General features: G+C 48.3%; 1 protein-coding gene across 1 annotated transcript in view; it reads left to right on the forward strand.

Annotated features, from left to right (window-relative positions):
• dcps (decapping enzyme, scavenger) overlaps positions 1 to 16,618 on the forward strand; it is a 118,700-nt gene extending 102,082 nt beyond the window's left edge. The window contains exons 4-6 of the mRNA XM_072486801.1: positions 8,295 to 8,408; positions 11,234 to 11,344; positions 14,096 to 16,618. Coding sequence (XP_072342902.1) covers positions 8,295 to 8,408; positions 11,234 to 11,344; positions 14,096 to 14,362 — 492 coding nt within the window. The 3' untranslated portion in view covers positions 14,363 to 16,618. The remainder of the gene's footprint in view (positions 1 to 8,294; positions 8,409 to 11,233; positions 11,345 to 14,095) is intronic.
• Positions 16,619 to 27,242: the final 10,624 nt, after the last annotated feature.

Raw genomic sequence — 27,242 nt, forward strand, 5'->3', positions numbered from 1 at the left:
TCTCTCCTAGTTCCCAACTATCACTGATCTTCTAACTCTGCTCCACCCCTCTTATAAGGTATAAAATCCATCACATTTCTCCCTTTCTTTAACTTCGAAGAGTTACACGAACTCGAAGTGTTAACTGCGTTTCTCTCTCCAGACCTGCTCGATTTTCCAGCATTTTCTGATTTTATTTCAGGTTTCCAGCATCTGCAGTATTTTGCTTCCATCTCTCTACCACCTATCACAATTATTCTACTGCCTCTTTGCAGTTCAACCTCTTGACTGACATCCAATCTTGCAGCGAAGAAAGCCATCTGACCTACCATTCCTGTACTAGCTATAAAAGAGCTATCCAGCTTAATCCCACTTTCCACCTCTTGGACCATAATCCTGCATTTATGTCACTTCAAATGCACATCAAAGCATTTTGCAAATATGAGGGTTTTTGCTTTCTGCACTTTCAGGAAATGAATTCCAGACCCACTGACAGAAAGTGTGTTTCCTCAACCATCCTCCAATCTTTTTACCAATTGCTTTAGATCTATGCCCTTTGATAACAGGAGTGGTTCTTTCCTATCCACTCTATCTAGACTCCTTGTAGTTTAATTAATCCTCCTCTCCGCCTCCTCTGTTCCTAAAAAAGCCGACACTTTTCTATCCAATCTTTCGTCTTGGCTAAAATATTCCATTCCTAGCAAACATCCTTATAAATCTCATCTGTTCGGTCTCTGGTGCAATCACATCCTTTTTCACACCCTTCAGTGCTATACACAGTACTCTAGCTGTGGCCTAATTAGTGGTTCAAACAGTTTCAGTTCATTATTTGGTTCTTGTATTCTCTGCCTTGGTTTACCGGATAAACCACGTGTAAATGTTAAAAGCCTTTGGCCTCCACCATATGCTGCAAACCTTCACCGCTGATTCTAACATCAGCTCAGCAATTATCACGGGTCAAGCCAGATTGTGTAAAAGCTTGGCTTCCTATTCAACTCTAAATTCATATCTCCTGTCATAAAGACTACCCGCGTGAATTTTTGCAACATTGCTGAAGTTTGGCTAGCTAACAGGAAATAGAGAGTGGACATAATTTGAGTCATTTTCTGGTTGGCAAACTGTGACAAGTGGTGGTGTGCCTCAGACATTAATGCTGGGACTTCAACCTTTTGCAATTTATATAAATGACGTGGATGAGGGACCAAAGGTGTGCACACCAAATTTGTTGATGACACAAAGATAGGTAGGAAAGTATGCTGTTAAGAGGACGTGAAAAGAGAAGTTGCCATAGTCCCTGAGGACCATAGGCGGCTCTCCCCTTTGACAGAGAACGGATTGGTGGTGATTTAACCTGGGGGTCACCACACCTCAGGTGAGGGGAAAGGTTGTGAAGGGAGAGCCTTCATGAATAGTGCCTTCATGAATAGCCTCAGCCAGTAATGGGAATTGAACCCACACTGTTGGAAAAGCTCTGCATATCGAGCCAGCCATCCAGCTAACCCCCAAAGAGGACACAAGGAAGATACAAAGGGATATATATAAAGTGATTGGGCAAAGATCTGGCAAATGGCGTATAATGTGACTGAGATGAGGAGAATGTCTTTCTTTCAGAGGGTCCCTGGAGCCTCTTCCTCAAAAGGCAGTGGAAGCAGAGCCGGTTAGATTCCTGATAAGCGAGAGAGGGGATGAAAGGTTATTGGGAGTAGTCTGAATGTTGCTGGGGTTTCAATCCGATCAGCTGTGATTTTATTGAACGGTTCAGCAGACTCGAGAGGCTGTGAGTGGCCTACTGTCACTATAATTCATATGTTTGTTTCCCCAACCTCATTCTAACTGCAATGAAATTTTGATCCAGGTCTTTTCATTACCAAATTCAACTACTCTAAAGGTCATTGATCTGAAACTTTTTTAAATTTAAAGTACCCAATTCATTTTGTTTTCGAATTAAGGTGCAATTTGGCGTGGCCAATCCACCTACCCTGCACATCTTTGGGTTGTGGGGGTGAGACCCATGTAGACACGGAGAGAATGTGCAAACTCCACACGGACAGTGACCTGGGGCCATGATTGAACTAGGGTCCTCGGCGGCATGAGCCAGCAGTGCTAACCACTGCACCATCATGCCGCCCCTTGATCTGAAACTTTTAACTGTTTCTCGCTCCACAGATGCTGTCTGGCCTGCTTTTATTCCAGATTTCCAATTTACTGTGTTACTTTCAATTATTCGAATGTTGCATGGTGTTGCTCTTTTTAGCCTTTGTTTATTAGCTCTGATTATGTCACCTTTGCTCACGAGTTGCCAGGTATCTTTCTGATACAGCCACGTGGTTCAAGTTCAAGTTATGATTAATAAGTCAGCACACCACTTAGTAAGATTGAAATCAACGGTCATTTATTATATACAACAAGTAATGTTTATACAATAATCCTACTATCTATATAATAAACCTACCACTACTGGCCAATACTTAACTTTAGGAAGAGCCCACCAGGTCAGGGAAACAAAAGACTTATCCAATCGGATCTGACCCGCGGGATTCAAAAGGCTGCTACAGGTCGATGGCTAGGAGTCTCTATCGGATAGCGATCGCTGGATTCAAACTTACGGTTGCCGGTTTCTGTTCTTGTGAAGGTCTTGAGCAGGCGAAGAGAAGAGAGAGAGAGATCTGAACTTGGCCCCTCACTTTATAGGGCCCAGGGGCTTCCCGCCTCCCGGGGCGGCCCTTGACCCTGAGTCCCAAGTGATTGGACCTGTTCCCAATCACTGGGGTCGATACGTCCAATTGCGAGGCGATTCCCCGATCGGGGGGTGGTCGTTCACCTGCCTTTGTTTCGGCCACTGCAGGCGCCGACAGGTCTGGCCCGGTATTCAATTGCTAATATGTTGCAATTGTTCCTGGGGATAGCTGATTAAACTGCAGATGTCTGGATTGATGGGTTGTTAAGAGTCCTGAATATACCTGCAAATGTCTGAATTGATGGGCTGCTAATAGCCCTGAGTATCGATCTGGGCCGACTTCCCCAGAGCCGAATATGATGTTCTGCCTGCAGCTGTCCGTTTGTGTCTTGTTACCTGCTTTTCCCAGCAGCCTTTCTGGTTAGCCATTTCAAATTGGGTTTTGGCCAGATTAATCGGGACGCAGCCATTTTACGTGGCTACAATGGCCAAGCCTCCCATCTTTCACCTTCTTATGAAATTTTGGTAATCTGTACCTATGCTGCCGCTATCGTTAATTGCATCAAAACCACACTCCCACACGATTCCTACCCTTGCTGATCTACATTGGCTTTTGCTGCCCCACCACTTTGAGTTTTAAATTCTCATCTTCATGCTTAAATTGCTTCATCACCTTGCCCATGCCTGTCTCCATAACCTCCTCGAGCTGTCTGACCATTTATATCCCTGACCCCATTCACCCCCCACCACCATTGGCGCCCATGCGTTCATGCAATTTGGCTCCATGTTCTGGAATCTCCTCTGTAACCCACTCTGACTTTCAACCTCTTTCGAAACCTTCCCTAAAGCCCACTTCATTGACAATGTTTTTGCTGTCCCTCCTATATCCCATTTTTTGCTTTTGTGTCCAGTTATTATTGATGAACCCTCAGCAGAGCTCTCTGGGATTACTTTTTTCCAATATTGAAGACTCAGTGCAAGTTGTTGTTGATCAGCTAGATAGGTTTTTGTGACAACCCGGTAGTCGCAAGGTCACCATTCCTGAGTTTTTAATTCCACATCCTCCTTTTTTTTAGTTCCAGAATTTATTTAATTCACTGAATTTAAGTTTTGAGCTGGTGTGGAGGTATTTGAACTCATATCCCCAGATTTTAGTCTGTGTGCGCGCGCGCGCGCACCTTGTACTGTGTTGATTTGTTAAAATTATTTCAGTTGAAGTTGCTGAGAAAATATCAATGCTTTGGAGCTGAGCCCATGCTGTAGCCCAATTTGGCAACAGCCAGAGACTGAAACAGAACTTCCTTTGAAATTACTACTCTAAATTATTCCAGCACTAGTCTGTCACATGGTGATAGTTTTTCAGTGGTTTCACCGCTCTATTTAAAACCATATATTCTTGCTCCTTTCTTCCCCATCATTTTCTTCTCAATTATCCTGAAAGTTCTGACTCAGAATAGAGTATAGTACCAGGATAATCTGTAACTCTCCAGCAGCTTTCACCGGCAAATGTTCTTTACCATATGCACCTTGCCAGTAAGTATTTCCAGGATACTAAATTAAAAATATATATATTTTCAGCATGTGGTTCGAGGTGTCTAACCCAGAAGAATAGAAGTGTGTGTCCAAGTCAGGATAGTTATGACTTGAAAGGGGAACTTGGAAGTGATGGTGCCCCCCTGATCTTGCTGCTCTTGGTCACGTTGGTGACACTAAGACTTGGAGGTGCTGGTTTAGCACAGGGTTAAATCGCTGGCTTTGAAAGCAGACCAAGGCAGGCCAGCAGCACGGTTCAATTCCCGTACAAGCCTCCCCGAACAGGCGCCGGAATGTGGCGACTAGGGGCTTTTCATAGTAACTTCATTTGAAGCCTACTTGTGACAATAAGCAATTTTCATTTCATTTCATTCATTTTCATTTCATTTCAAATAAAGTTGTTGATTTGCTGCAGTGCAGCCAAGGTGTCCCAGATGTGCAGGAACAATAACAGGGATGCTGATCTGGCTAAGTGCTGGGTCCTGGGTGGTGTTGAACAGCACCAGTGTTTTACACCATCCAGGCAAGTGGTAAACATTCCCTTTGATTTTCGACTTGTAGATGATGGAGAGACCTTCTGTCCTGCCATGCCCTTTTAAAAATTATTTTTTAATATTAATTTAGAGTGCCCAATTATTTTTTTCCAATTAAAGGGCCAATCCACCTAAACTGCACATCTTTGGGTTGTGGGGGTGAAACCCACACGGACGCATGGAGAATCTGCAAGCTCCATTCAGACAGTGACCCGGGGCCAGGATCAAACTGGGTCGTCAGCGCCATGAGGCAATGGTGCTAACAGCTGCGCCACCGTGCCGCCCTCTGCCATGCCCTTCTAATCAGTGCTGGCATAGTCGATTCACTTAAGTTTCAAGGATGTTTTTGGTGGGGAGCCTGAAGCTGGGGCTACTGTTGAATGTTTGGGTGAGGTGGTTTGGGCTTTTCTGGTTGGATACTGTCTTGCACTTGCATTGCTTATCGTTTGTGACCGGAAGCCTGGATATTGTCCGAGTCTTGTTGTTGACTGACATGTGATATCTCATTATCGGAAGGCTTGTAAATGGAGATAAACACTGTAACATTGTAGTTGGTATCCCCTCTCTAATCTTGTGATGAAGAGTAAGATCTGATGCCGCTGTAGATTATTTCCTCACAGGTGCAGTCCAGAGGAACTCTTGAATGATGCTCTTGTGAGTTAATCTCTAAGGACCATGCCTGACTTCATTTTGTGTCAAGTATAAATGCAGCCACTTTCCCTTTGACCCCCCCTTCCATTGATGGTAGGTTTTCGTAGAGCTCCATAGGTGTCATATGTGTGTAATGCTGCCTTAAGGTCAAGGACAGTTACTCTCACCTCTACCCTTGCATCATCCTCTTGTATTCACGGGGGTGGTCACTAATCCCCATTCTATGTTCACTTAATGACCTTACTTTTCTGGGGAAAGGGGAAGTCACTGGACCGTGGCTCGGAGAGATTGAGACACGATTGCAGAATGTTCAGAGATGGCCTCAGCAGTTCAGGGACTGAAACTGTGACGTTCTTGACCTGAAAAGCATTGAATCCATTTATTTTGGGGGAAAATTGGGACTCAACCTAAATCACTGCAGGTGGAAAAGGATGAAGAGAATGAGCATTGTGCTGTTACTTTAGAAGGTGATGCATTACTGGTTCCACAGTATCTTCAGAGACTGAACCATAAAACGATTGGATGATTCGGCCCATGGTAGCCATGCCGACTCTCTGGAAGAACAACTCAGCTACTCACACTCCTTTCTTTTCTCCCTGCAAACCTTTTCTCTTCAGATAATTATTCAATTCCTTTCTGAAAGCCAAGATTGAAGCTGCCTCCAACGCACTCTCAGGCAGCTCATTTCAGACCATAACCCTGTGATGTGTGTGGCCATCTAAGATGGCCACCTGCAAAGGACCATGGGAATTATGGCCAACCCAGTATCTCATTATTGGATACACAGTCTGTGTATCTAAAACACAAGTAACCAGACCTGATCGAAACCCCCGCTCGTTTGCAATTTAATGGCCCATTTTCCCAGGACAATAGAACTCCAATCAAGCAACTGGTACAGCCACAGACAGATCGGAGCTACTCCCCTTACTCAGCAAGCACAACTGCCAAGGTCAATGACCGCTAAGGACCTGCCCAGCTACCAAGGCACCCGCCCCTTTATTGGCCGAAATCGAACCCTGTCGAACTATTGGGTCCAAGGTTAAGGACCGCCCCAAAGAACGCGAAATCCCAGAGGGATAAAAGAGACGACAGCCATGTGTTCTGTCTCTTTTAGATCCGGCCTGTGCCAACCCAATTAGATCCGGCCTGTGCCAACCCAATTGTAGCAGGAAGTTCAAGACCAACGATCGCTACCTGACGGATGAGTCTAGCAGAGACAGAGCCACTTTCTTCGAACCAGCCAAGTGAAATCCAGATAAAGGCCTTATCCATTTGCACAGTGCCGGTTGCCCTGAAGTTAAGTATAGGTTATTGTAGCTGATAGGTGTAGTTTAACTCGTAGTAGATATTGTGTTTGCATGTTGAGATAACTCTTGTGTACATAAATAAACCATCTTTTGAACTAACTAACTGGTTGTGTGGTCATTTGATCGATATAAGGGAAGGCTTGTGGTTCGCTAAGATAAATAGAAATACCCACAGTATTGGCGACGCTGTTGGGACCGAAACAGAGCAACAAGTGTGTATAAAAAAAATAAAAAGTTTCCTCTTTTTTTGTCAACCACCTTAAATTGGTATCCTCCTGATCCTCTACAGTGTGCGAACATAGAATCCTGCACAGGATTGCTGCAGGGGGGAGTAAATCAAGCCATGTATCCCAACTAATTTCCAAGTGTTTATGATCTGTATTTTTTCCTTAATAAATGGTCTCTGATTCTTGTTTTTCTTGAGTTGTCGAATGGGAAAAATAGGGTACAATTTCATGTCCCCCAGAGGCTGATTGGAGAGAGGAGCATGTGATCAGTTGGGAGGAGATCCAGGGTGGGATCTGCTGCCCCACCACATAACTAATGCCCACTTGAGGGTCTCATCCTGCCACTGCTGGTATTCTACCCGCTGCAGGTGAGGGTCTCACCTTGCAGGGAGACCAACAAGGAAACCGTGTGGAGTTTGCTTGCAGCATTGGGGTGTCCCTCATTCTTGGGCATCAGTGCCTCATTGAGGAAAATATTAAAAAGAGAGGGCCTGCTTGGAGTCACCCATCTTGCACTTTCCTTGACCCCCCTCCCCCCCCAACCCGCTCCTTGGTATTCCCCCTCCTGGCGACCCCACCTCACTGTCCCGTAACAGCCTCCCCGAACAGGCGCCAGAATGTGGCGACTAGGGGCTTTTCACACTAACTTCATTTGAAGCCTACTTGTGACAATAAGCGATTTTCATTTCATTCATTTCACTTAACCTTCCTCTGGGAATCTCGGCAAAGGCCCAAGTTTTCCCACTGACGCTGCTAATAATGGAGAGCTGCCAGCCTCTCTGATTGGCCAACTGCTCTACTGTGGGAAGTGAAGAAATTAAATGTCCCGGAGGGGTGTGTGGTGGGGGACGCATTGTGGGGGGTTCCCGCTGTTTAATTAGGAACTTAATTCCCTTGGGCTCCTGTTGATCATATTTGGGGGGAGGTGCAGTGGCAGTGCCACAGCCCCCCTCCCCTCAACATCAATAGGTCCTGCTCATTGAAACTGAATGAGAAAGCGTGGAGGGCTCTGTCTAAGGGCTGAATCCCCAGCATCCCTGATTCTACTCACTCCACCACAGGCAATAAAATCTTCCTCTGGTTTCAGGCACGGCATCAAACAAAATGTGGCAGCAAGCCTACAGCATTAGATATTAGGTATTCCAGTGAGGACAAATAAATAAACATCCATTTGCTTGATTTAGAATTAGGAAATAAATGTGAGTAATCCATTCAGAAAGAACCTGCAGTTCCCTGCCTTCCACTCCCCTGACACAATATCCAAACCTTTCTTAAAATATTTGGGGATTTTTCTAGGCTGTTACTATACAATGGCTTCTGTTATTCCCATGGGCAGTCATGCAGATTTTCTGAACTCACCCATATTTCTTGATGTATTTTCTTTCAGTGGGTGTACAACATTCTGGAAAAGAAAGCAGAAGTTGAGAGGATAATTTATGAAAATCCAGATCCACAAGATGGTTTTCTCCTGATTCCAGACCTTAAGTGGAATCAGAAGCAGGTAGGATTATGTATGAAGTGTCATTTTGTTCTTTCTGGGATGTGGGTGTGCTGGCAAGGACATATTTATTATCCACCCTGGTTGTCTTGAGCAGCTGGGGGTGGGCCTTCTCCTTGACCGACTGCAGTTCTTGTGATGAGTGACCCATTTTCACAAGGGAAAATCAGTCCTTTGTCAAAGAACACGGCAATTCACCTTGAATTGTCTTTGTCTGCCAATCTGGCGCCAAACTCTGTCCCGTTTTCCCAGGGTCCCTCAGGTTTTATATTGGGTAGTGGCCCGATCCATAGAACTGTGCAATGTTAAAACCACAGAGACAGTCAGTTGGTATCCCTATAATATATTCACTGTTCTGTTCCTCTCCAACTCCTTCTTTATTTTGAGTTCACTTTGTGCCGACCACCTCTCCTGTGCCATCAGTATCAGTTTCTGACAGAGTCTCATGATCACTGTGGTGATATAGTTGAGAGGAATCTTCCTCTGGTTTCAGGCACAGCATCAAACAAAATGTGGCAGCACGCCTACAGCATTAGACATTAGGTAATTTGATAAAACGTTTGGTCAAAGTGGAACCTCTTAAGGGAGAAGAGAGAGACATAGAGATTTAGCAAAGGAATCCCAGAGTCTAGAGCCTTGGCAGCTGAAGGTTTTATTGCCTGTGGTGGAGTGAGTAGAATCAGGGATGCTGGAGAACAGAATTGTAGGAATGCAGGGGTTTCGGCAAATTGTAGAGCCGGAAAAGATTAGCCTGTTTTCAGATTATGTCTCTGAAGGGCGTCACTGTAAATGAGAAATAGGTGAGGAGCCAGGATAGATCCTCAGAGGAATCCACAGACAGTGGCCGGGATTCTCCGAGCCCGTACCAGGTCGGAGAATCGCCGGGGGGTGGGGGGGGGGGCACGAGAATCCCGCCATGCTGCTCTGACGCCAGTCTGCCGATTCTCTGGCCACTGGAGAATCGGCACCGATTGCGCCTGCGCTGTTGCCCCGGCGCCCGTCGGGGGCCATTGTAAGCGGCACCTGCGGCGATTCTCCACGCTCGACGGGCCGAGTGCCCGCCGAGTCCCGCCGGCGTGGTTCACATATGGTCCCACCCGGCGGGACCTCGGCGTTCTGGCTGCGGGGGCCGTCCAGGTGTGGGTGGAGGGGGGATCCGACTCAGCGGGGGGCCTCCACGGTGGTCAGGCCCGCAATCGTGGGCTACCGACCGGCGGGTGCACTCATTCTGGGGGGGGTGGGATCTCTGTTCCTCCGTGCCGGCCCCCTGTAGGGCTCGCCATGTTGCACGGGGGCCCGCGCGCGCATGGTGGATCCGCGCCGGCCATGCAGGGCCGACTTTCGGCGGCGGAACAGCGCACAGCACTGGAGGCCCGTTGACACCGGTGTCGCTCGCGCCGGTTTTGACGCCAGCGTCAACACTTGGCAGCGATATCGGAGAATCCCGGCCAAGGTTTCTGGAGCATGAAAAAAAACCTTTACAGGTGACTTTCTGGCTAGAGCTGGACAGACCAAAATGAAACCAGTCACCGGCAGTCCCATACAGCCGGATGATGGAGGATAGGGATTGACAGATGGTGTGGTCAACCATGACAAAGGTTGCAGACAGATCCACAAGAATGAGGAGGGATAGTTTGCCATGGTCACAGGCGTATAGAATGTGATTTGTGCTTTGTGCTCGGGCTCGAAGTTGTGGGACAGGTTTGGGACATTCAAAGATTTTGGAGAAAAGGAAGTTTGGTATGAGCTGTACTTTGCAAGAGAAGAGGGATCAAGAGAAGTTTTTTTGAGTAGGTGATAACCGATTTGAAGGAGAGGGCGAGATAATACTTGAGAGGAGGGAAGCATTAACAATATCGGCTATTATGGGGGCCAGAAAGAGGTATTAGGCGATCAGCAGTTTAGTGGAAGTCGGGTTGAGGACAGAGGAAGTGGGTGTCATGGGTAAATGAGTTTGGAGATGGCATCTGGGAAGATGGGAAAGGAACTAGAGAAAGATGTAGGGCAAGGGACGGGGAACATTAAGGAAGGTTTGACCCAGTGGGACTGGAGAAGGGAAGTCATGATCACAGTGACAATAAACTCCATGAGCTCCATGCATTTACTGTTAAGAGAGACATGGGAAGGGTGGCATGTGGCGCAGTAGTTAGCACTGGGACTATGGCGCTGAGGACCCGTGTTCGAATCCCGGCCCTGAGTCACTGTCTGTGTGGAGTTTGCACCTTCTCCCCAAGTCTGCGTGGGTTTAACCCCCACAACCCAAAGATGTGCAGGTTAGGTGGATTGGCCACGCTAAATTGCCCCTTAATTGGAAAATAAATAATTGGGTTCTCTAAATTTATTTTTAAAAAGAGAGACTTGGGAAGCGAGAAGGATTGAAGGAGTCAGTTTGTAATAATAAAAGGGACCAAGGATTTTCATTATATCCCAGCATGATCCTGGGGCAGTGAGGAGTTTTGACAGAGGACAGCAGGGTCTGGTGGTACTTTATGTGGTCTAGACAAATTTGGCGATGAATGGCTAAACTAGTTCTCTATCATAAATGACATGTCAGAGGGCAGCACGGTGGCGTAGTGGGTTAGCCCTGCAGCCTCACGGCACCAAGGTCCCAGGTTCGATCCCGGCTCTGGGTCACTGTCCGTGTGGAGTTTGCACATTCTCCCCGTGTTTGCGTGGGTTTCGCCCCCACAGCCCAAAGATGTGCGGATTAGGTGGATTGGCCACGCTAAATTGCCCCTTAATTGGAAAAAAAGAATTGGATACACTAAATTTATTTTAAATAAATAAATGACATGTCAGTTATTCACCGTTTCCCTTGTATTCTGCAGGTGGATGACTTGTACCTGATTGCTATTTGTCATCGCAGAGGGGTGAAGTCACTGCGGGACTTAACAGCAGAACACCTGACGATGTTGCAGAACATACTGCAAGAAGGACAGGCAAGTGACTAAATGTTTGGTGCTGAACCAGACTGTTCATAACCGTGGTCTTGCATTTAACTCTAAGCTGAACCTCCGACCACACGTCCATGCTGGTTATTTACACTTCTGTAACATTGTCCATCTTGGACCTTTCCTCCGCTGGTCCATTGCTAAAACCCTCATCCGTGCCTTTGTCACTTCTAGACTTGATTATTCCAATGTACTACTGGCTAGCCTCTCACACACTACCCTCTGCACACTTGAGGTTATTCAAAACTCGGCTGCTCTTGTTTCAATTTGACCCAAATCCCACTCGCTCAACTCCTCTGTTCTCTACATTGGCTCTCGGGCAAGCAACATTTTGATTTTAGATTTCTCATCCTTGATTTCAAATCGCTTCCTGGCCTTGGCTTTGTCCCTCCCCGTCTCTGTAATCATCTCTCGTCTTACAACCACCCTCGGTCTCAGCGGCCCACACATTCTGACTATTGAGCATTCACAGTTTTAGCCACTACACCATTGATGACTGTGGCTTCAGCTTGTCCAGGCCCTGAGTTTTAGAATGCCCTCCCTATATCTTTTTGCCCCTCTTCCTTATTCTCTTTTTAAAATTTGCTCCTTAAACCCTTCCTCTTTGACCAAGCTCGTTTTAACAAAGAAAAGTGCAGAACAGGAAATGCCTTCATGAATAACCTCAGCCGGTACGGGAATTGAACCTGTGCTGTTGGCCTCACAAATCAGCCATATAGCCAACTGAGCTAATCGGCCCCCAATAGTGAAGATACATTTAAGAGAAGCACTTGAGGGAGAAGTGTGTAAATAGTTACGATGGTAAATTTAGATGAGAAAAGATAGAAGGGAGGCTTGAGTGGGGCATGACCACCAACCATGGACTGGTTGGGCTGAGTGGCCTGTTTATGTGCTGCAGGTGCAATGTAATACTATATTAGGGCAGCACTGTGGCACGATGATTAGCACTGCTGCCTCACAGCGCCAGGGACCCGGATTCATTCCGACTTTGGGTGACTGTGGAATTTGTATGTTCTCCCCGTGTCTGCGTGCACTGTAGGGATTCAGTGCACGTCATTGTTGGTCTGATCAATCTGCAACTTCTGCATTTAGCATGTATAGCCAGCATTTAACCTGGAGCTGGCTATATAATATCCAAATATGGAATGAAACCACCCAACTTTACAGCACTTTGGTAGTCATTAGGCACTTTGCGTCTATGACAGCTCTTGGTCAGAGCAATCCAGAACTGACCCCACAGCGCCGCTCTCCTTCAACAGCCCTTTATCATGTTCAATTTCCCAAATTTATTCAATCTTCCCTTTGCCTCGTGTGCAGCCCGGCCTTGGAATAGCAGCCAAAATCTGTCGTTCTCTTCCATTTGCTTACTGCCATGTAGCCAAACCTTGTAAATGGGCCATGTCCGTGAACCTTGCTGTGCCACACACATGGAAGTTGACAATGACAAGTTGATCAATGCACACAATGCTAATTGCTGACATGATAGCATTTGTAGAAAGAGATGTGCTGGCAGCCCCTGGGGATTGGGTGACCATGTTGTTATGCCAGCTGTGATAAATCTGCTTTTAGCAGAAAAAGCCCTTCAACTGGCTCAAGAAGACTAATTGCATTCCAGTCACACAAAACAAATAAACCCAATTTTCCCATTTTTTAAAAAGATAAAGTACATCCAAATTACTTAGCTTTTTGAGTGTTTGGCAGCACCAGATCGCCTTGAGGCAGCTTTAAAAATAAACCACCAAAACAATTTGCCCTAATTGCTGCATCATTAGATCACCTGAGAGGTCCAAAATTTCCAGGCACCGATTTGATTCTCAACAATATGTGGAGGATTTGAAATGAACATTAAGAATGTTGTAAGTCTTTCTGTCCTGTGAATCATGGACATTGAAGAAATCACAGTGTAATTGCCACAGGAGGGGGAGCAAAGTGTCAGTGTTGGAATCATCGGAAGACTAGGATGGTTTTATGCTGAGGGTCTATCCCTTCGAGGGTTTCCAGATTTTGTTTGGCTATCGGAGAGAGGCAGATGTGGAGTGAGTGGAGGAGAAGCATCACCTTGTTGACTGGAAAAGGGGCAGCTCTGAAAATTACTATTTGTCTAGATAGGCTGGGTTTGTTTCCCCTGGAGCAGAGGAGGGTGAGGGGGGCACCTGATAGGGGTACATAAAATGATGGGAGACTTAAATTGGGTAGATTGTAAGAATCTTTTCCCCATGGCAGAGGTGTCTAAGACCAGAGGGCCTAAGACCAGGCTTATGGTGAGGAGGAAGTGGTTTAGAGGGGACCTGAGGAAATATTTTTTTCACCCAGAGGGTGGTGGAAATATGGAACGTGCTGCCTGAGAAAGTGGTAGAGGAAGCTAATCTCGCAATATTTAAGAAGCACCTGGACGAGCACTTAAATCGCCTATGAGGCTATGGACCAAGTGCTGATAAATGGGATTAGTAGAGACTGGTATTTGATGGTCGGCATAGAACGTGGTGGGCCGAAGGACCTGTTTCTGTGATTGTATGAGCCTATGACATCATACAGCATTGTCAAAGCATAGATGAGGGCCTAAAACCTTGTGGAATATGGAAGGATCCCTGTACCTTGTATTGTGCACTGTTCTGCGCATTAGTCTTCTGAAGTGACAGTATAACTTTGCACTATGCTACAAGATTCTATAATCTAGTCTTGCTTACAAAGGTGCACTTTAAGGCCATTGTTCTAAAACTCTGATTTTTGATCCTGCAGGTGGCCATCTCCAAGCGTTATAATACTCCACAAAGCCAATTGAGGATTTACTTTCATTATCAACCCTCCTACTACCACCTTCACATTCACTTCACTGCTCTTAGCTATGATGCTCCAGGGTCCATGGTGGAACGTGCGCATCTACTTTCCAGCGTCATAGAGAACCTGCAAACTGACCCAGAGTATTACCAGAAACGAACCTTAACCTTTGCCTTGAAGGCCGATGACCCACTCCTGCAAAGTTTCAAAGAGGCAGGAAGGGTGTAGAAGAGAGAGAAATTTTAGTTTGTACCTGGTCAGTCTTTACGGTCTGTTTTCTTTGAACTGAATCGACCTGGCACCACATGCATGGTGAGTTGGGTTACACTTGCTTTAGAAACATCAACACTAGAGACAGAACCCCTTTCAGCAAACTGGCTCTCGGTTTGACCTCCAGTCACACAAAACACAGATCTTTAATTGAGTTTCCATTTGGACAAAAATAAATGTTGTTGCTATGGCTCTAAAATGTTCCTCTCCAGAATTTGGAGACAGCTAAGTGTAGTTTTTTTTTAAAAAAGGGAGCGTAGGGCAGCACGGTGACGCAGTGGTTAGCACTGGGACTACGGCGCTGAGGGCCCGGGTTCGAATCCCGGCCCTGGACCACTGTCCTTGTGGAGTTTGCACATTCTCCCTATGTCTGCGTGGGTTTCACCTCCACAACTCAAAGGTGTGCAGGGTAGGTGGATTGGCCACGCTAAATTTCCCCTTAATTGGAAAAAAAAATAATTGGGTACTCTAAATTTATGAAAAACAACAAAAAAGGGAGCGCACTTGGTTTGTCGGTAAGGTTAGGCTTGACTTTCTGATCACTATTCTGCTTTTCCTCATAAGGAAATTGATGGGGGTGGGGTGGAGAGAGAGAGATTTGAGCAATCGTAAGCTTTTGCAAACACAGCCAAGATTGCTGAATAGAGTTTGTATTCTGGTTTACCCATGCAGAAATGCTTGGAAATCTTTATTCTGAGTATGCAGGGGTTAGGCTGGCTGAGGGCTCCTCAATGGAGCTTCTGTCTCCACTGCTCCTGCTTCTAAACCAGTATAACCCAACTCCGTGTATGTATACTTGTGTGTGATTGGATTCAGGCACTTGATTCTGTTTTTTTCCTGTCATGGAGGATTTTCTCTTTCTTATTTGTAGCCAAGCCATCGTTTTATGAAGTGATCGTTAAAGGTTTTGCTACAAGTATAGCAATGCTTACATATCCCTCTTGTCTTCTCTCCTGGAAGGATGTGGCTGGGGTAAAATTGCACTGACATCAAAACAACTTCAGCCCTGGCCATTCTTCACATGCAAACCAATAATTGGGCCGTCATGCTAATCAATCAAAGGGGTGCCATAGCCCTTTTGAGGCAAGGTATGCAGTTCCATACTTCCACTGGATGACCAAGGAAATGGGAGCCTTATCTGTTTTTCATTCTTCCCCCACTCCATCTTTGCCAGTGCTCAGGAGCTGAGATTTCTGAGGAAGCAGCCAGTTAACTCAACACAGCGGGGGCAACATACGAAAACGACAGACAGATAAACTCCAGCTGGTCCATCAAGCTGGTCATGTTCTCATGGTGGCCAGAGCATCATGCCTGCACACTTCCTCCCCTCTACCCCTGCAGCCTAGGTTCTCCAATTCAAGGTACACACTACAGGACCCAGCAAACCATTGCAGGAACTGATTGTCCCATTTGTGAGCTATCTTACATCTTGTGATGTCTCAGCAGCTAGTGACAGTGACCTGCTCCAATGCCGCTGTCTTGAGTTTGACACATGATCACAGGGATCTTTCTTGGAAGAGGAAGTTGCCTTTCCAAATGCAGAAATACTTGACCTCCTGCCAACCCATTGCTTTGCTGTTGCGATTGGTTTTAGTTGCCTTCTGTGTGGGGGAATTGCAGGTGTGTAACCACATGGAAGAGACTAATTGGGAACCACTTTGTACATAGAGATTGAACAATGCCAGCTGAGCCTTCGTGGTTCCTTTATTGGCAGTATTCTTCCCATCCCATTGCCCATCCCCAGAAGACTCTTCTGTTGCTTGGGCCACTGTTACCCAATTGGCAAAAGCACTCCAGTCCCTTGACGGTGATTAAATCACTCATAGGAAGGAATAACAAGCCAGAATCTCACATGATCCACACATCTGTAAAATAGCCATCCGGGCCAGGGGCTCAAGTAAGGTACTTTGCCCCCCAAGATCACTTCTAAATCCCAATTTCTCCTCTGCCTGACATTATTGAGCGCTTCAAGTACCAGGAACCAAGCCCGAGAATCTCTTAGAGTGGCTAGGTCGTCATTTACCAACAGAGGAACTGATCTGCCTTTTCTCCATCAATATCCAAAGCTTAGATACTTAGCCAACATCACAGGTGGTGTATAAATTAATAAAAATTAGAATCAGAAATGTTTGATACAATGACGGTGTTATAATTTTTTTAATGCAGTTTGTAATAGTTTAACGATTAATAAACATTTTGAAGAAATAAACTAAACTGTCTAATTCCTTCATTAAGAAGTCTTACAACACCAGGTTAAAGTCCAACAGGTTTGTATCAAACACCAGCTTTCGGAGCACTGCTCCTTCCTCAGGTGAATGAAGAGGTATGTTCCAGAAACATATATATATATATATATATAGATAAAGTCAAAATGCAAGACAGTGCTTTGAATGCGAGCATTTGCAGGTAATTAAGTCTTTACAGATCCAGAGATGGGTAACCCCAGGTTAAAGAGGTGTGAATTGGCTCAAGCCAGGACAGTTGGTAGGATTTTGCAAGCCCAGGCCAGATGGTGGGGGATGAATGTAATGTGACATGAATCCAAGGTCCCGGTTGAGGCCGTACTCATGTGTGCGGAACTTGGCTATAAGTTTCTGCTTGGCGATTTTGCGTTGTCGGGCGTCCTGAAGGCCGCCTTGGAGACCGCTTACCCGGAGATCAGAGGCTGAATGCCCTTGACAGCTGAAGTGCTCCCCAACTGGAAGGGAACATTCCTGCCTGCCGATTGTCGCACGATGTCCGTTCATCCGTTGTCGCAGCGTCTGCATGGTCTCACCAATGTACCATGCTTCCTGCAGTATTGAGATAGACAACGTTGGCCAAGTCGGACGAATATGTACCGCGTACTTGGCGGGTGGTGTTCTTGCGTGTAATGGTGGTACCCATGTTGATGATCTGGCACGTCTTGCAGAGATTGCCATGGCAGGGTTGTGTGGTGTCGTGGTCTCTGTTCTGAAGGCTGGGTAGTTTGCTGCAAACAATGGTTTCATAAAATTTACAGTGCAGAAGGAGGCCATTCGGCCCATCGAGTCTGCACCGGCTCTTGGAAAGAGCACCCTGCCCAAGGTTTGTTTGAGGTTGCGCGGTTGTTTGAAGGCAAGTAGTGGGGGTGTGGGGATGACCTTGGCAAGATGTTCATCTTCATCAATGACGTGTTGAAGGCTGCGAAGAAGATATCGTAGTTTCTCCGCTCCGGGGAAGTACTGGACGACGAAGGGTGCTCTGTCGGTTGTGTCCCGTGTTTGTCTTCAGAGGAGGCCAGTGTGGTTTTTTGCTGTGGCACTTTGGACCTTCAAACAAGCGCGCAACCTCAAACAATTTCCTGTTTCAAGGAGGAAAAACCCCAGCCGAACCAATGTTTCCTGATTGTTGCAGTTTTCCAATGCTGGCAACATCTTTGTTAATTTCCTCTGTACATTCTCTAGCGCAATTACAGCCTTTCTGTAGTGAGGTGACCAGAACTACACACTACTCAAGTTGTGGCCTAACTAATGTTTTATATATTTTTAGCATAATTTCCCTGCTCTTATATTCTATATCTCGCTAATAAAAGAAAGCACCCACATGCCTTCTTAATCACTTTATCGACCTGTCCAGCTATCTTCAGAGATCTGTGGACATTCACTCCAATGTTCCTCACTTCCTCTATACCCAAGTATTCTCCCATTTATTGTGGAATCCTTTACCTTGTTTGACCTCCCTAAATGCATCACCTCACACTTCTCCGGATTGAAGCCATTTGCCAGTTTTCTGCCCACCTGATCAGTCCATTGATAATTTCCTGCAACCTACAGATATCCTATTAAATAATGTCCTCAGGTTCTTCGACTCCGGGTTGAATTTAAAAGTAGTCTTTATTTGGTTTATTCTTTCCCCACCATTTAACAGTTGATATCACTTGACTAGGACACCATCCCTTAAGAGTGTTTTACACTGAGTAGCTTAAGATGCTTTTGCCTCATCACTCATCATCTTTTTTGTCATCTTATTGTTCAAAGCAATGTTTTGTTTTTTTAAATATATTTATTCAAATTTTCAACGATTTTCTTTTTTTCTACCAACACAGTACATTGTGCATCCTTGACACAATATTATAACAACACAAATAACAATGACCTATTTTATAAACAGTAAATGAATAAATAATAAATAACAAAAATGAAAACTAACCCTAATTGGCAACTGCCTTATCACAAGTAACACTCTCCAAAAATATAATTTAACAGTCCAATATATAATTATCTGTAGCAACGACCTATACATATTATACAGTATATATTAACAACCCTGAGAGTCCTTCTGGTTCCTCCTCCTCCTCCCCCCCCCCCCCCCCCCCCCCCCCGATCCTGGGCTGCTGCTGCTGCCTTATTTTTTCCATTCCGTCTATCTTTCTGCAAGGTATTCGACGAACGGTTGCCACCGCCTGGTGAACCCTTGAGCCGACCCCCTTAGAACGAACTTAATCCGCTCTAGCTTTATAAACCCTGCCATGTCATTTATCCAGGTCTCCACCCTCGGGGGCTTGGCTTCTTTCCACATTAGCAATATCCTGCGCCGGGCTACTAGGGACGCAAAGGCCAAAACATCGGCCTCTCTCACCTCCTGCACTCCCGGCTCTTGTGCAACCCCAAATATAGCCAACCCCCAGCTTGGTTCGACCCGGACCCCCACTACTTTTGAAAGCACCTTTGTCACCCCCATCCAAAACCCCTGTAGTGCCGGGCATGACCAAAACACATGGGTATGATTCGCTGGGCTTCTCGAGCACCTCGCACACCTATCCTCCACCCCAAAGAATTTACTGAGCCGTGCTCCAGTCATATGCGCCCTATGTAATACCTCAAACTGAATCAGGCTTAGCCTGGCACACGAGGACGACGAGTTTACCCTGCTTAGGGCATCTGCCCACAGCCCCTCCTCGATCTCCTCCCCCAGCTCTTCTTCCCATTTCCCTTTTAGTTCACCTACCATAGTCTCCCCTTCGTCCCTCTTTTCCCTATATATATATATATATATATATATCTGACACCTTACCATCCCCCACCCATGTCTTTGAGATCACTCTGTCCTGCACCTCTTGTGTCGGGAGCTGCGGGAATTCCCTCACCTGTTGCCTCGCAAAAGCCCTCAGTTGCATATACCTGAATGCATTCCCTTGGGGCAACCTATATTTCTCGGTCAGCGCTCCCAGACTCGCGAACTTCCCATCCACAAACAGATCTTTCAGTTGTGTTATTCCTGCTCTTTGCCACATTCCATATCCCCAATCCATTCCCCCCGGGGCAAACCTATGGTTGTTTCTTATCGGGGACCCCCCCCAAGGCTCCAGTCTTTCCCCTATGCCATCTCCACTGTCCCCAAATCTTCAGTGTAGCCACCACCACCGGGCTTGTGGTGTAGTTCCTCGGTGAGAACGGCAATGGGGCTGTCACCATAGCCTGTAGGCTAGTCCCCCTACAGGACGCCCTCCCTAATCTCTTCCACGCCGCTCCCTCCTCCTCTCCCATCCACTTACTCACCATTGAAATATTAGCGGCCCAATAATACTCACTTAGGCTCGGTAGTGCCAGCCCCCCCCCTATCCCTGCTACGCTGTAAGAATCCCTTCCTCACTCTCGGGGTCTTCCCGGCCCACACAAAACCCATGATGCTCTTTTCAATCCTTTTAAAAAAAGCCTTCGTGATCACCACCGGGAGGCACTGAAACACAAAGAGGAATCTCGGGAGGACCACCATCTTAACCGCCTGCACCCTCCCCGCCAGTGACAGGGATACCATATCCCATCTCTTGAAGTCCTCCTCTATTTGTTCCACCAATCGCGTTAAATTTAACCTATGCAATGTACCCCAATTCTTGGCTATCTGGATCCCCAAGTAACGAAAGTCCCTTGTTACCTTCCTCAGCAGAAAGTCCTCTATTTCTCTGCTCTGCTCCCCTGGATGCACCACAAACAACTCACTTTTCCCCATGTTCAGTTTATATCCTGAGAATTCTCCAAACTCCCGAAGTGTCCGCATTATCTCTGGCATCCCCTCCGCCGGGTCTGCCACATATAGTAACAAATCGTCCGCATACAAAGATACCCGGTGTTCTTCTCCTCCTCTAAGTACTCCCCTCCACTTCTTGGAACCCCTCAACGCTATCGCCAGGGGCTCAATCGCCAGTGCAAACAATAATGGGGACAGAGGGCATCCTTGCCTTGTCCCTCTATGGAGCCGAAAATATGCAGATCCCCGTCCATTCGTGACCACGCTCACCATCGGGGCCCTATACAACAGCTGCACCCATCTAACATACCCCTCTGCAAAACCAAATCTCCTCAACACCTCCCACAAATAATCCCACTCCACTCTATCAAATGCTTTCTCGGCATCCATCGCCACTACTATCTCCGTTTCCTCCTCTGGTGGGGGCATCATCATTACCCCTCACAGCCTCCGTATATTCGTGTTCAGCTGTCTCCCCTTCACAAACCCAGTTTGGTCCTCGTGGACCACCCCCGGGACACATTCCTCTATTCTCATTGCCATTACCTTGGCCAGGATCTTGGCATCTACATTTAGGAGGGAAATAGGTCTATCGGACCCGCATTGTAGCGGGTCCTTTTCCTTCTTTAAGAGAAGCGATATCGTTGCTTCAGACATAGTCGGGGGCAGTTGTCCCCTTTCCTTTGCCTCATTAAAGGTCCTCGTCAATACCGGGGCGAGCAAGTCCACATATTTTCTATAGAATTCGACTGGGAATCCATCCGGTCCCGGGGCCTTTCCCGCCTGCATGCTCCTAATTCCTTTCACCACTTCTTCTACCTCGATCTGTGCTCCCAGTCCCACCCTTTCCTTTTCTTCCACCTTGGGAAATTCCAGCCGATCCAAAAAGCCCATCATTCTCTCCCTCCCATCCGGGGGTTGAGCTTCATATAATTTTTTATAAAATGTCTTGAACACTCCATTCACTCTCTCCGCTCCCCGCTCCATCTCTCCTTCCTCATCCCTCACTCCCCCTATTTCCCTCGCTGCTCCCCTTTTCCTCAATTGGTGTGCCAGCAACCTGCTCGCCTTCTCCCCATATTCGTACTGTACACCCTGTGCCTTCCTCCATTGTGTCTCTGCAGTGCCCGTAGTCAGCAAGTCAAATTCTACATGTAGCCTTTGCCTTTCCCTGTACAGTCCCTCCTCCGGTGCTTCCGCATATTGTCTGTCCACCCTCAAAAGTTCTTGCAGCAACCGCTCCCGTTCCTTACTCTCCTGCTTCCCTTTATGTGCCCTTATTGATATCAGCTCCCCTCTAACCACCGCCTTCAGCGCCTCCCAGACCACTCCCACCTGGACCTCCCCATTATCATTGAGTTCCAAGTACTTTTCAATGCACCCCCTCACCCTTAGACACACACCCTCATCTGCCATGAGTCCCATGTCCATTCTCCAGGGTGGGCGCCCTCCTGTTTCCTCCCCTATCTCCAAGTCTACCCAGTGTGGAGCGTGATCCGAAATGGCTATAGCCGTATACTCCGTTCCCCTCACCTTCGGGATCAACGCCCTTCCCAGCACACAAAAGTCTATTCGCGAGTAGACTTTATGGACATAGGCGAAAAACGAGAACTCCTTACTCCTAGGTCTGCTAAATCTCCATGGGTCTACACCTCCCATCTGCTCCATAAAATCTTTAAGTACCTTGGCTGCTGCCGGCCTCCTTCCAGTCCTGGACTTCGACCGATTCAGCCCTGGTTCCAACACCGTATTAAAATCTCCCCTCATTATCAGCTTTCCCATCTCTAGGTCCGGAATGCGTCCTAGCATCCGCCTCATAAAATTGGCATCATCCCAGTTCGGGGCATATACGTTTACCAAAACCACCGTCTCCCCCTGTAGTTTGCCACTCACCATCACGTATCTGCCCCCGTTATCCGCCACTATAGTCTTTGCCTCGAACATTACCCGCTTCCCCACTAATATAGCCACCCCCCTATTTTTCGCATCTAGCCCCGAATGGAACACCTGCCCCACCCATCCTTTGCGTAGCCTAACCTGGTCTATCATTTTCAGGTGCGTTTCCTGTAACATAACCACATCTGCCTTAAGTTTCTTAAGGTGTGCGAGTACCCGTGCCCTCTTTATCGGCCCGTTCAGCCCTCTCACGTTCCACGTGATCAGCCGGGTTGGGGGGCTTCCTACCCCCCCCCCTTGTCGATTAGCCATCCCCTTTTTCCAGCTCCTCACCCGGTTCCCACGCAGCTGTATCTCCCCCAGGCGGTGCACCCCCGCCCATCCCCTCCCATACCAGCTCCCCCCTCTCCCCAGCAGCAGCAACCCAGTAATTCCCCCCTCCCACCCCCCCCGCTAGATCCCCCGCTAGCGTAATTACTCCCCCCATGTTGCTCCCAGAAGTCAGCAAACTCTGGCCAACCTCGGCTTCCCCCCGTGACCTCGGCTCGCACCGTGCGACGCCCCCTCCTTCCTGCTTCTCTATTCCCGCCATGATTATCATAGCGCGGGAACCAAGCCCGCGCTTCTCCCTTGGCCCCGCCCCCAATGGCCAACGCCCCATCTCCTCCACCTCCCCTCCTCCCCCCATCACCACCTGTGGAAAAGAGAAAAGTTACCACATCGCAGGATTAGTACATAAAACCCCTCTTTTCCCCCCTTTTTAACCCGCCTCTTCGCCCCCCACATTCGCCCCACCACTTTGTTCAAACGTTCTTTTTAATAACCCGCTCATTCCAGTTTTTCTTCCACAATAAAAGTCCACGCTTCATCCGCCGTCTCAAAGTAGTGGTGCCTCCCTCGATATGTGACCCACAGTTTTGCCGGTTGCAGCATTCCAAATTTTATCTTTTTATGAAGCACCGCCTTGGCCCGATTAAAGCTCGCCCTCCTTCTCGCCACCTCCGCACTTGATAAACACGGATCACCACGTTCTCCCATTTACTGCTCCGGGTTTTCTTTGCCCATCTAAGGACCATTTCTCTGTCCTTAAAACGGAGGAATCTCACCACTATGGCTCTGGGAATTTCTCCTGCTCTCGGTCCTCGCGCCATAACTCGGTATGCTCCCTCCACCTCCAACGGACCCGCCGGGGCCTCCGCTCCCATTAACGAGTGCAGCATCGTGCTCACATATGCCCCGACGTCCGCTCCCTCCACACCTTCAGGAAGACCAAGAATCCTCAGGTTGATGTGCCTCCTGCATCTCCGTCTTCACCACCAGGCCCTGTATGTCGTCCTCATTCTCGGCTGCCTTTGCCTTCACGACCCGAAGCTCCCGCTCCTGGGTCTTTTGTTCCTCCTTTAGCCCTTCGATCGCCTGTAGTATCGGGGCCAACAGCTCTTTCTTCATTTCCTTTTTGAGCTCTTCCACACAGCATTTCAAGAACTCTTGTTGTTCAGGGCCCCATGTTAAACTGCCACCTTCCGACGCCATCTTGGTTTTTGCTTGCCTTCCTTGCCGCTGTTCTAAAGGATCCACTGCAATCCGGCCACTTTCTCCTTTTTTCATCCGTATCCAGGGGGGATTCCCTTCTGGTTTACCGCACAGTGTTTTTAGCCGTCAAAATTGCCGTTGGGGCTCCTATCAAGAGCCCAAAAGTCCGTTTCACCGGGAGCTGCCGAAACGTGCGACTCAGCTGGTCATCGCCGCACCCGGAAGCTTTTTCAACGATTTTCAACAAAACACTCCAACCAGAAAAAAAAATAAAGCACAAAACCAGCAAAAATTATACGTGAGATTTCCAACAAAATACAATAATCCCCATTTAACAAATAAACACACCAGTAAGGAAAAACACCCACTCTAACCTAAACAAAACAGGAAAACCAAACGCTTCCCTCCACCCGCCCCCCTCCGCCCTGGATTGCTGCTGTTGACCTCCACCTAATGTTCCGCGAGAAAGTCCAGGAACGGTTGCCACCGCCTGGAGAACCCCTGCACAGACCCTCGCAAGGCAAACTTTATCCTTTTCAGCTTGATGAACCCTGCCATATCGTTAATCCAAGCTTCCACGCTTGGGGGCTTCACATCCCTCCACATTAGTAAGATCCTCCGCCGGGCTACCAGGGACACAAAGGCCAGCACACCGGCCTCTTTCGGCTCCTGCACTCCCGGCTCATCCGATACCCCAAATAATGCTATCCCCCAGCTCGGCTTGACTTGGGTGTTCACCACTTTAGACATAGTCCTCGCAAAGCCCCTCCAGAACCCCTCCAGCGCCGGGCATGTCCAGAACATGTGGGCGTGATTTGCTGGGCTCCCCGAGCACCTCACACACCTGTCCTCCACCCCAAAAAACCTACTTATCCTCGCCCCTGTCATATGCACCCTATGGACAACTTTGAACTGTATTAGGCTGAGCCTGGCACAAGAGGAGGAAGAATTAACCCTACTCAGTGCATCAGCCCACAGATCGTCATCCAGCTCTCCCCAGCTCCTCCTCCCACTTACCCTTTAACTCCTCCACCAAGGCCTCCTCCGCCTCCTGCAGTTCCTGATAGATCGCAGAGACCTTGCCTTCTCCAACCCATACACCCAAAATCACCCTGTCCTGAATCCTTCATGCTGGGAGCAGCGGAAATTCCCTCACATGCCGTCTCACAAACACCCTCACTTGCATGTACCGAAAAGCATTCCCGGGAGGTAACCCAAATTTCTCCTCTAGCGCCCGTAGGCTCGCAAACGTCCCATCGATGAATAGGTCCCCCATTCTTTTAATCCCAGCCCGATGCCAGCTCAGAAACCCCCCATCCATCCTACCCGGAACGAACCTGTGGTTCTCTCGTATAGAGGACCAGAAAAGGGCCCCCACATTGCCCGTATGTCGCTTCCACTGCCCCCAGATCTTCAGAGTCGCCGCCACCACCGGACTCGTGGCGTACCTTGTCGGCGGACGTGGCAACGGTGCCGTCACCAGCGCCCCCAGACTCAAACCCACACAAGACGCCACCTCTAACCTCTTCCACACCGCACCCTCTCCCTCTATTACCCACTTACGGATCATCGCCACATTAGCTGCCCAATAATAGCCATATAGATTTGGCAGTGCCAGCTCTCTTCCCCCCCCCCCCCCCCCGTCCCTGCTACGCTCCAAAAACATTCCCTCAGGGTCTTATTCGCCCATACGAATCCCATAATACTCCTGTTTATCCGTTTTAAAAAAGCCTTGGGGATTAGGATGGGCAGGCACTGGAACACAAACAGAAACCTCGAGAGGACCGTCATCTTGACCGCCTGCACCCTACCCGCCAGGGAGAGTGGCAGAATATCCCATCTCTTGAAGTCCTCCATCTGCTCCACCAACCGTGTCAATTTGAGCTTGTGCAGGGCCCCCCAGCTCCTAGCTACCTGGATCTCCAGGTATCGGAAGCTCCTCTCCGCCCTCTTCAGCGGTAGCTCGTCTATCCCCCTTCCCTGGTCTCCCGCATGCACCACAAAGAGCTCACTCTTCCCCACGTTGAGCTTCTAGCCCGAGAAGTCCCCAAACTCCCTAAGGATCCGCATAACCTCCGCCATCCCCTCCACTGGGTCTGCAACATATAACAGGTCATCAGGATATAACGACACCCGGTGTTCCACCCCCCCCGGACCAATCCCCTCCAGTTCCTAGACTCCCTCAGTGCCATGGCCAGCGGCTCAATTGCCAGTGCAAACAACAAGGGGAATAAGGGACACCCCTGCCTCGTCCCACGGTACAACCTAAAGTACTCCGACCTCCGCCGGTTCGTAGCCAAACTCGCCACTGGGGCCCTATATAACAGCCTGACCCATCTTATGAACCCTTCCCCGAACCCAAACCTCCCAAGCACTTCACAGAGATACTCCCACTCCACCCGATCAAAGGCCTTCTCCGCGTCCATAGTCGCCACTACCTCCACTTCCCCCTCCACCGAGGGCATCATGATCACATTTAAGAGGCTCCACACATTCGTGTTTAACTGCCTGTCCTTCACAAACCCCGTCTGCTCCTCATGGATCACCCGCGGGACACAGTCCTCAATCCTCGTAGCCAGCACCTTCGCCAACAACTTAGTGTCTACATTGAGGAGCGAAATCGGCCTATACGATCCACATTGCAATGGATCCTTATCCTGCTTCAAAATCAACAACATCAGCGCCTGGGACATTGTCGGGGGCAGGGTCCCCTCCTCCCTCGTCTCATTAAAAGTTCTCACCAGCAATGGGCCCAGCAGGTCCGCATACTTTCTGTAAAATTCAACCGGGAACCTGTCCGGTCCCGGGGCCTTCCCCGCCTGCATGCTCCCCAATCCTTTAAGCAGCTCCTCCAGCCCAATCGGCGCCCCCAAACCAGCCACCTGCTCCTCCTCCACCCTCGGGAACCTCAGTTGGTCCAAGAATCGCTGCATCCCCTCCCTCCCCTCTGGGGGCTCAGACCTATACAGGTCCCCATAGAAGTCCCTAAATACCTTGTTTATTCTCACCGCACTCCGCACCGTATTCCCCCCTCTATCTCTAATTCCACCAATCTCCCTCGCTGCCTCCCTCTTACGAAGCTGATGTGCCAGCATCCGGCTCACCGTCACCCCATACTCGTATACCGCCCCCTGCATTTTCCTCCACTGCACCTCTGCTTTTCCCGTGGTCAATAGATCAAATCCCATTTGGAGGTTTCGTCGCTCCCTAAGCAGCCCCTCCTCGGGGGCCTCTGCATAGCTCCTGTCCCCCACCAATCTCTCCCTCTCCCTATGGGCCCTAATGGAAATGAGCTCTCCCCTAACCACCGCCTTCAGAGCCTCCCAGACTACCCCCACCTGCACCTCCCCATTGTCGTTGGCCTCCATGTATCTTTGAATACACCCCCGGATCCGCCCGCACACCACCTCATCTGCCAACA

The sequence above is a fragment of the Scyliorhinus torazame genome, chromosome 21 (genome assembly GCF_047496885.1).
Source record: "Scyliorhinus torazame isolate Kashiwa2021f chromosome 21, sScyTor2.1, whole genome shotgun sequence".
Classification (NCBI taxonomy): domain Eukaryota; kingdom Metazoa; phylum Chordata; class Chondrichthyes; order Carcharhiniformes; family Scyliorhinidae; genus Scyliorhinus; species Scyliorhinus torazame.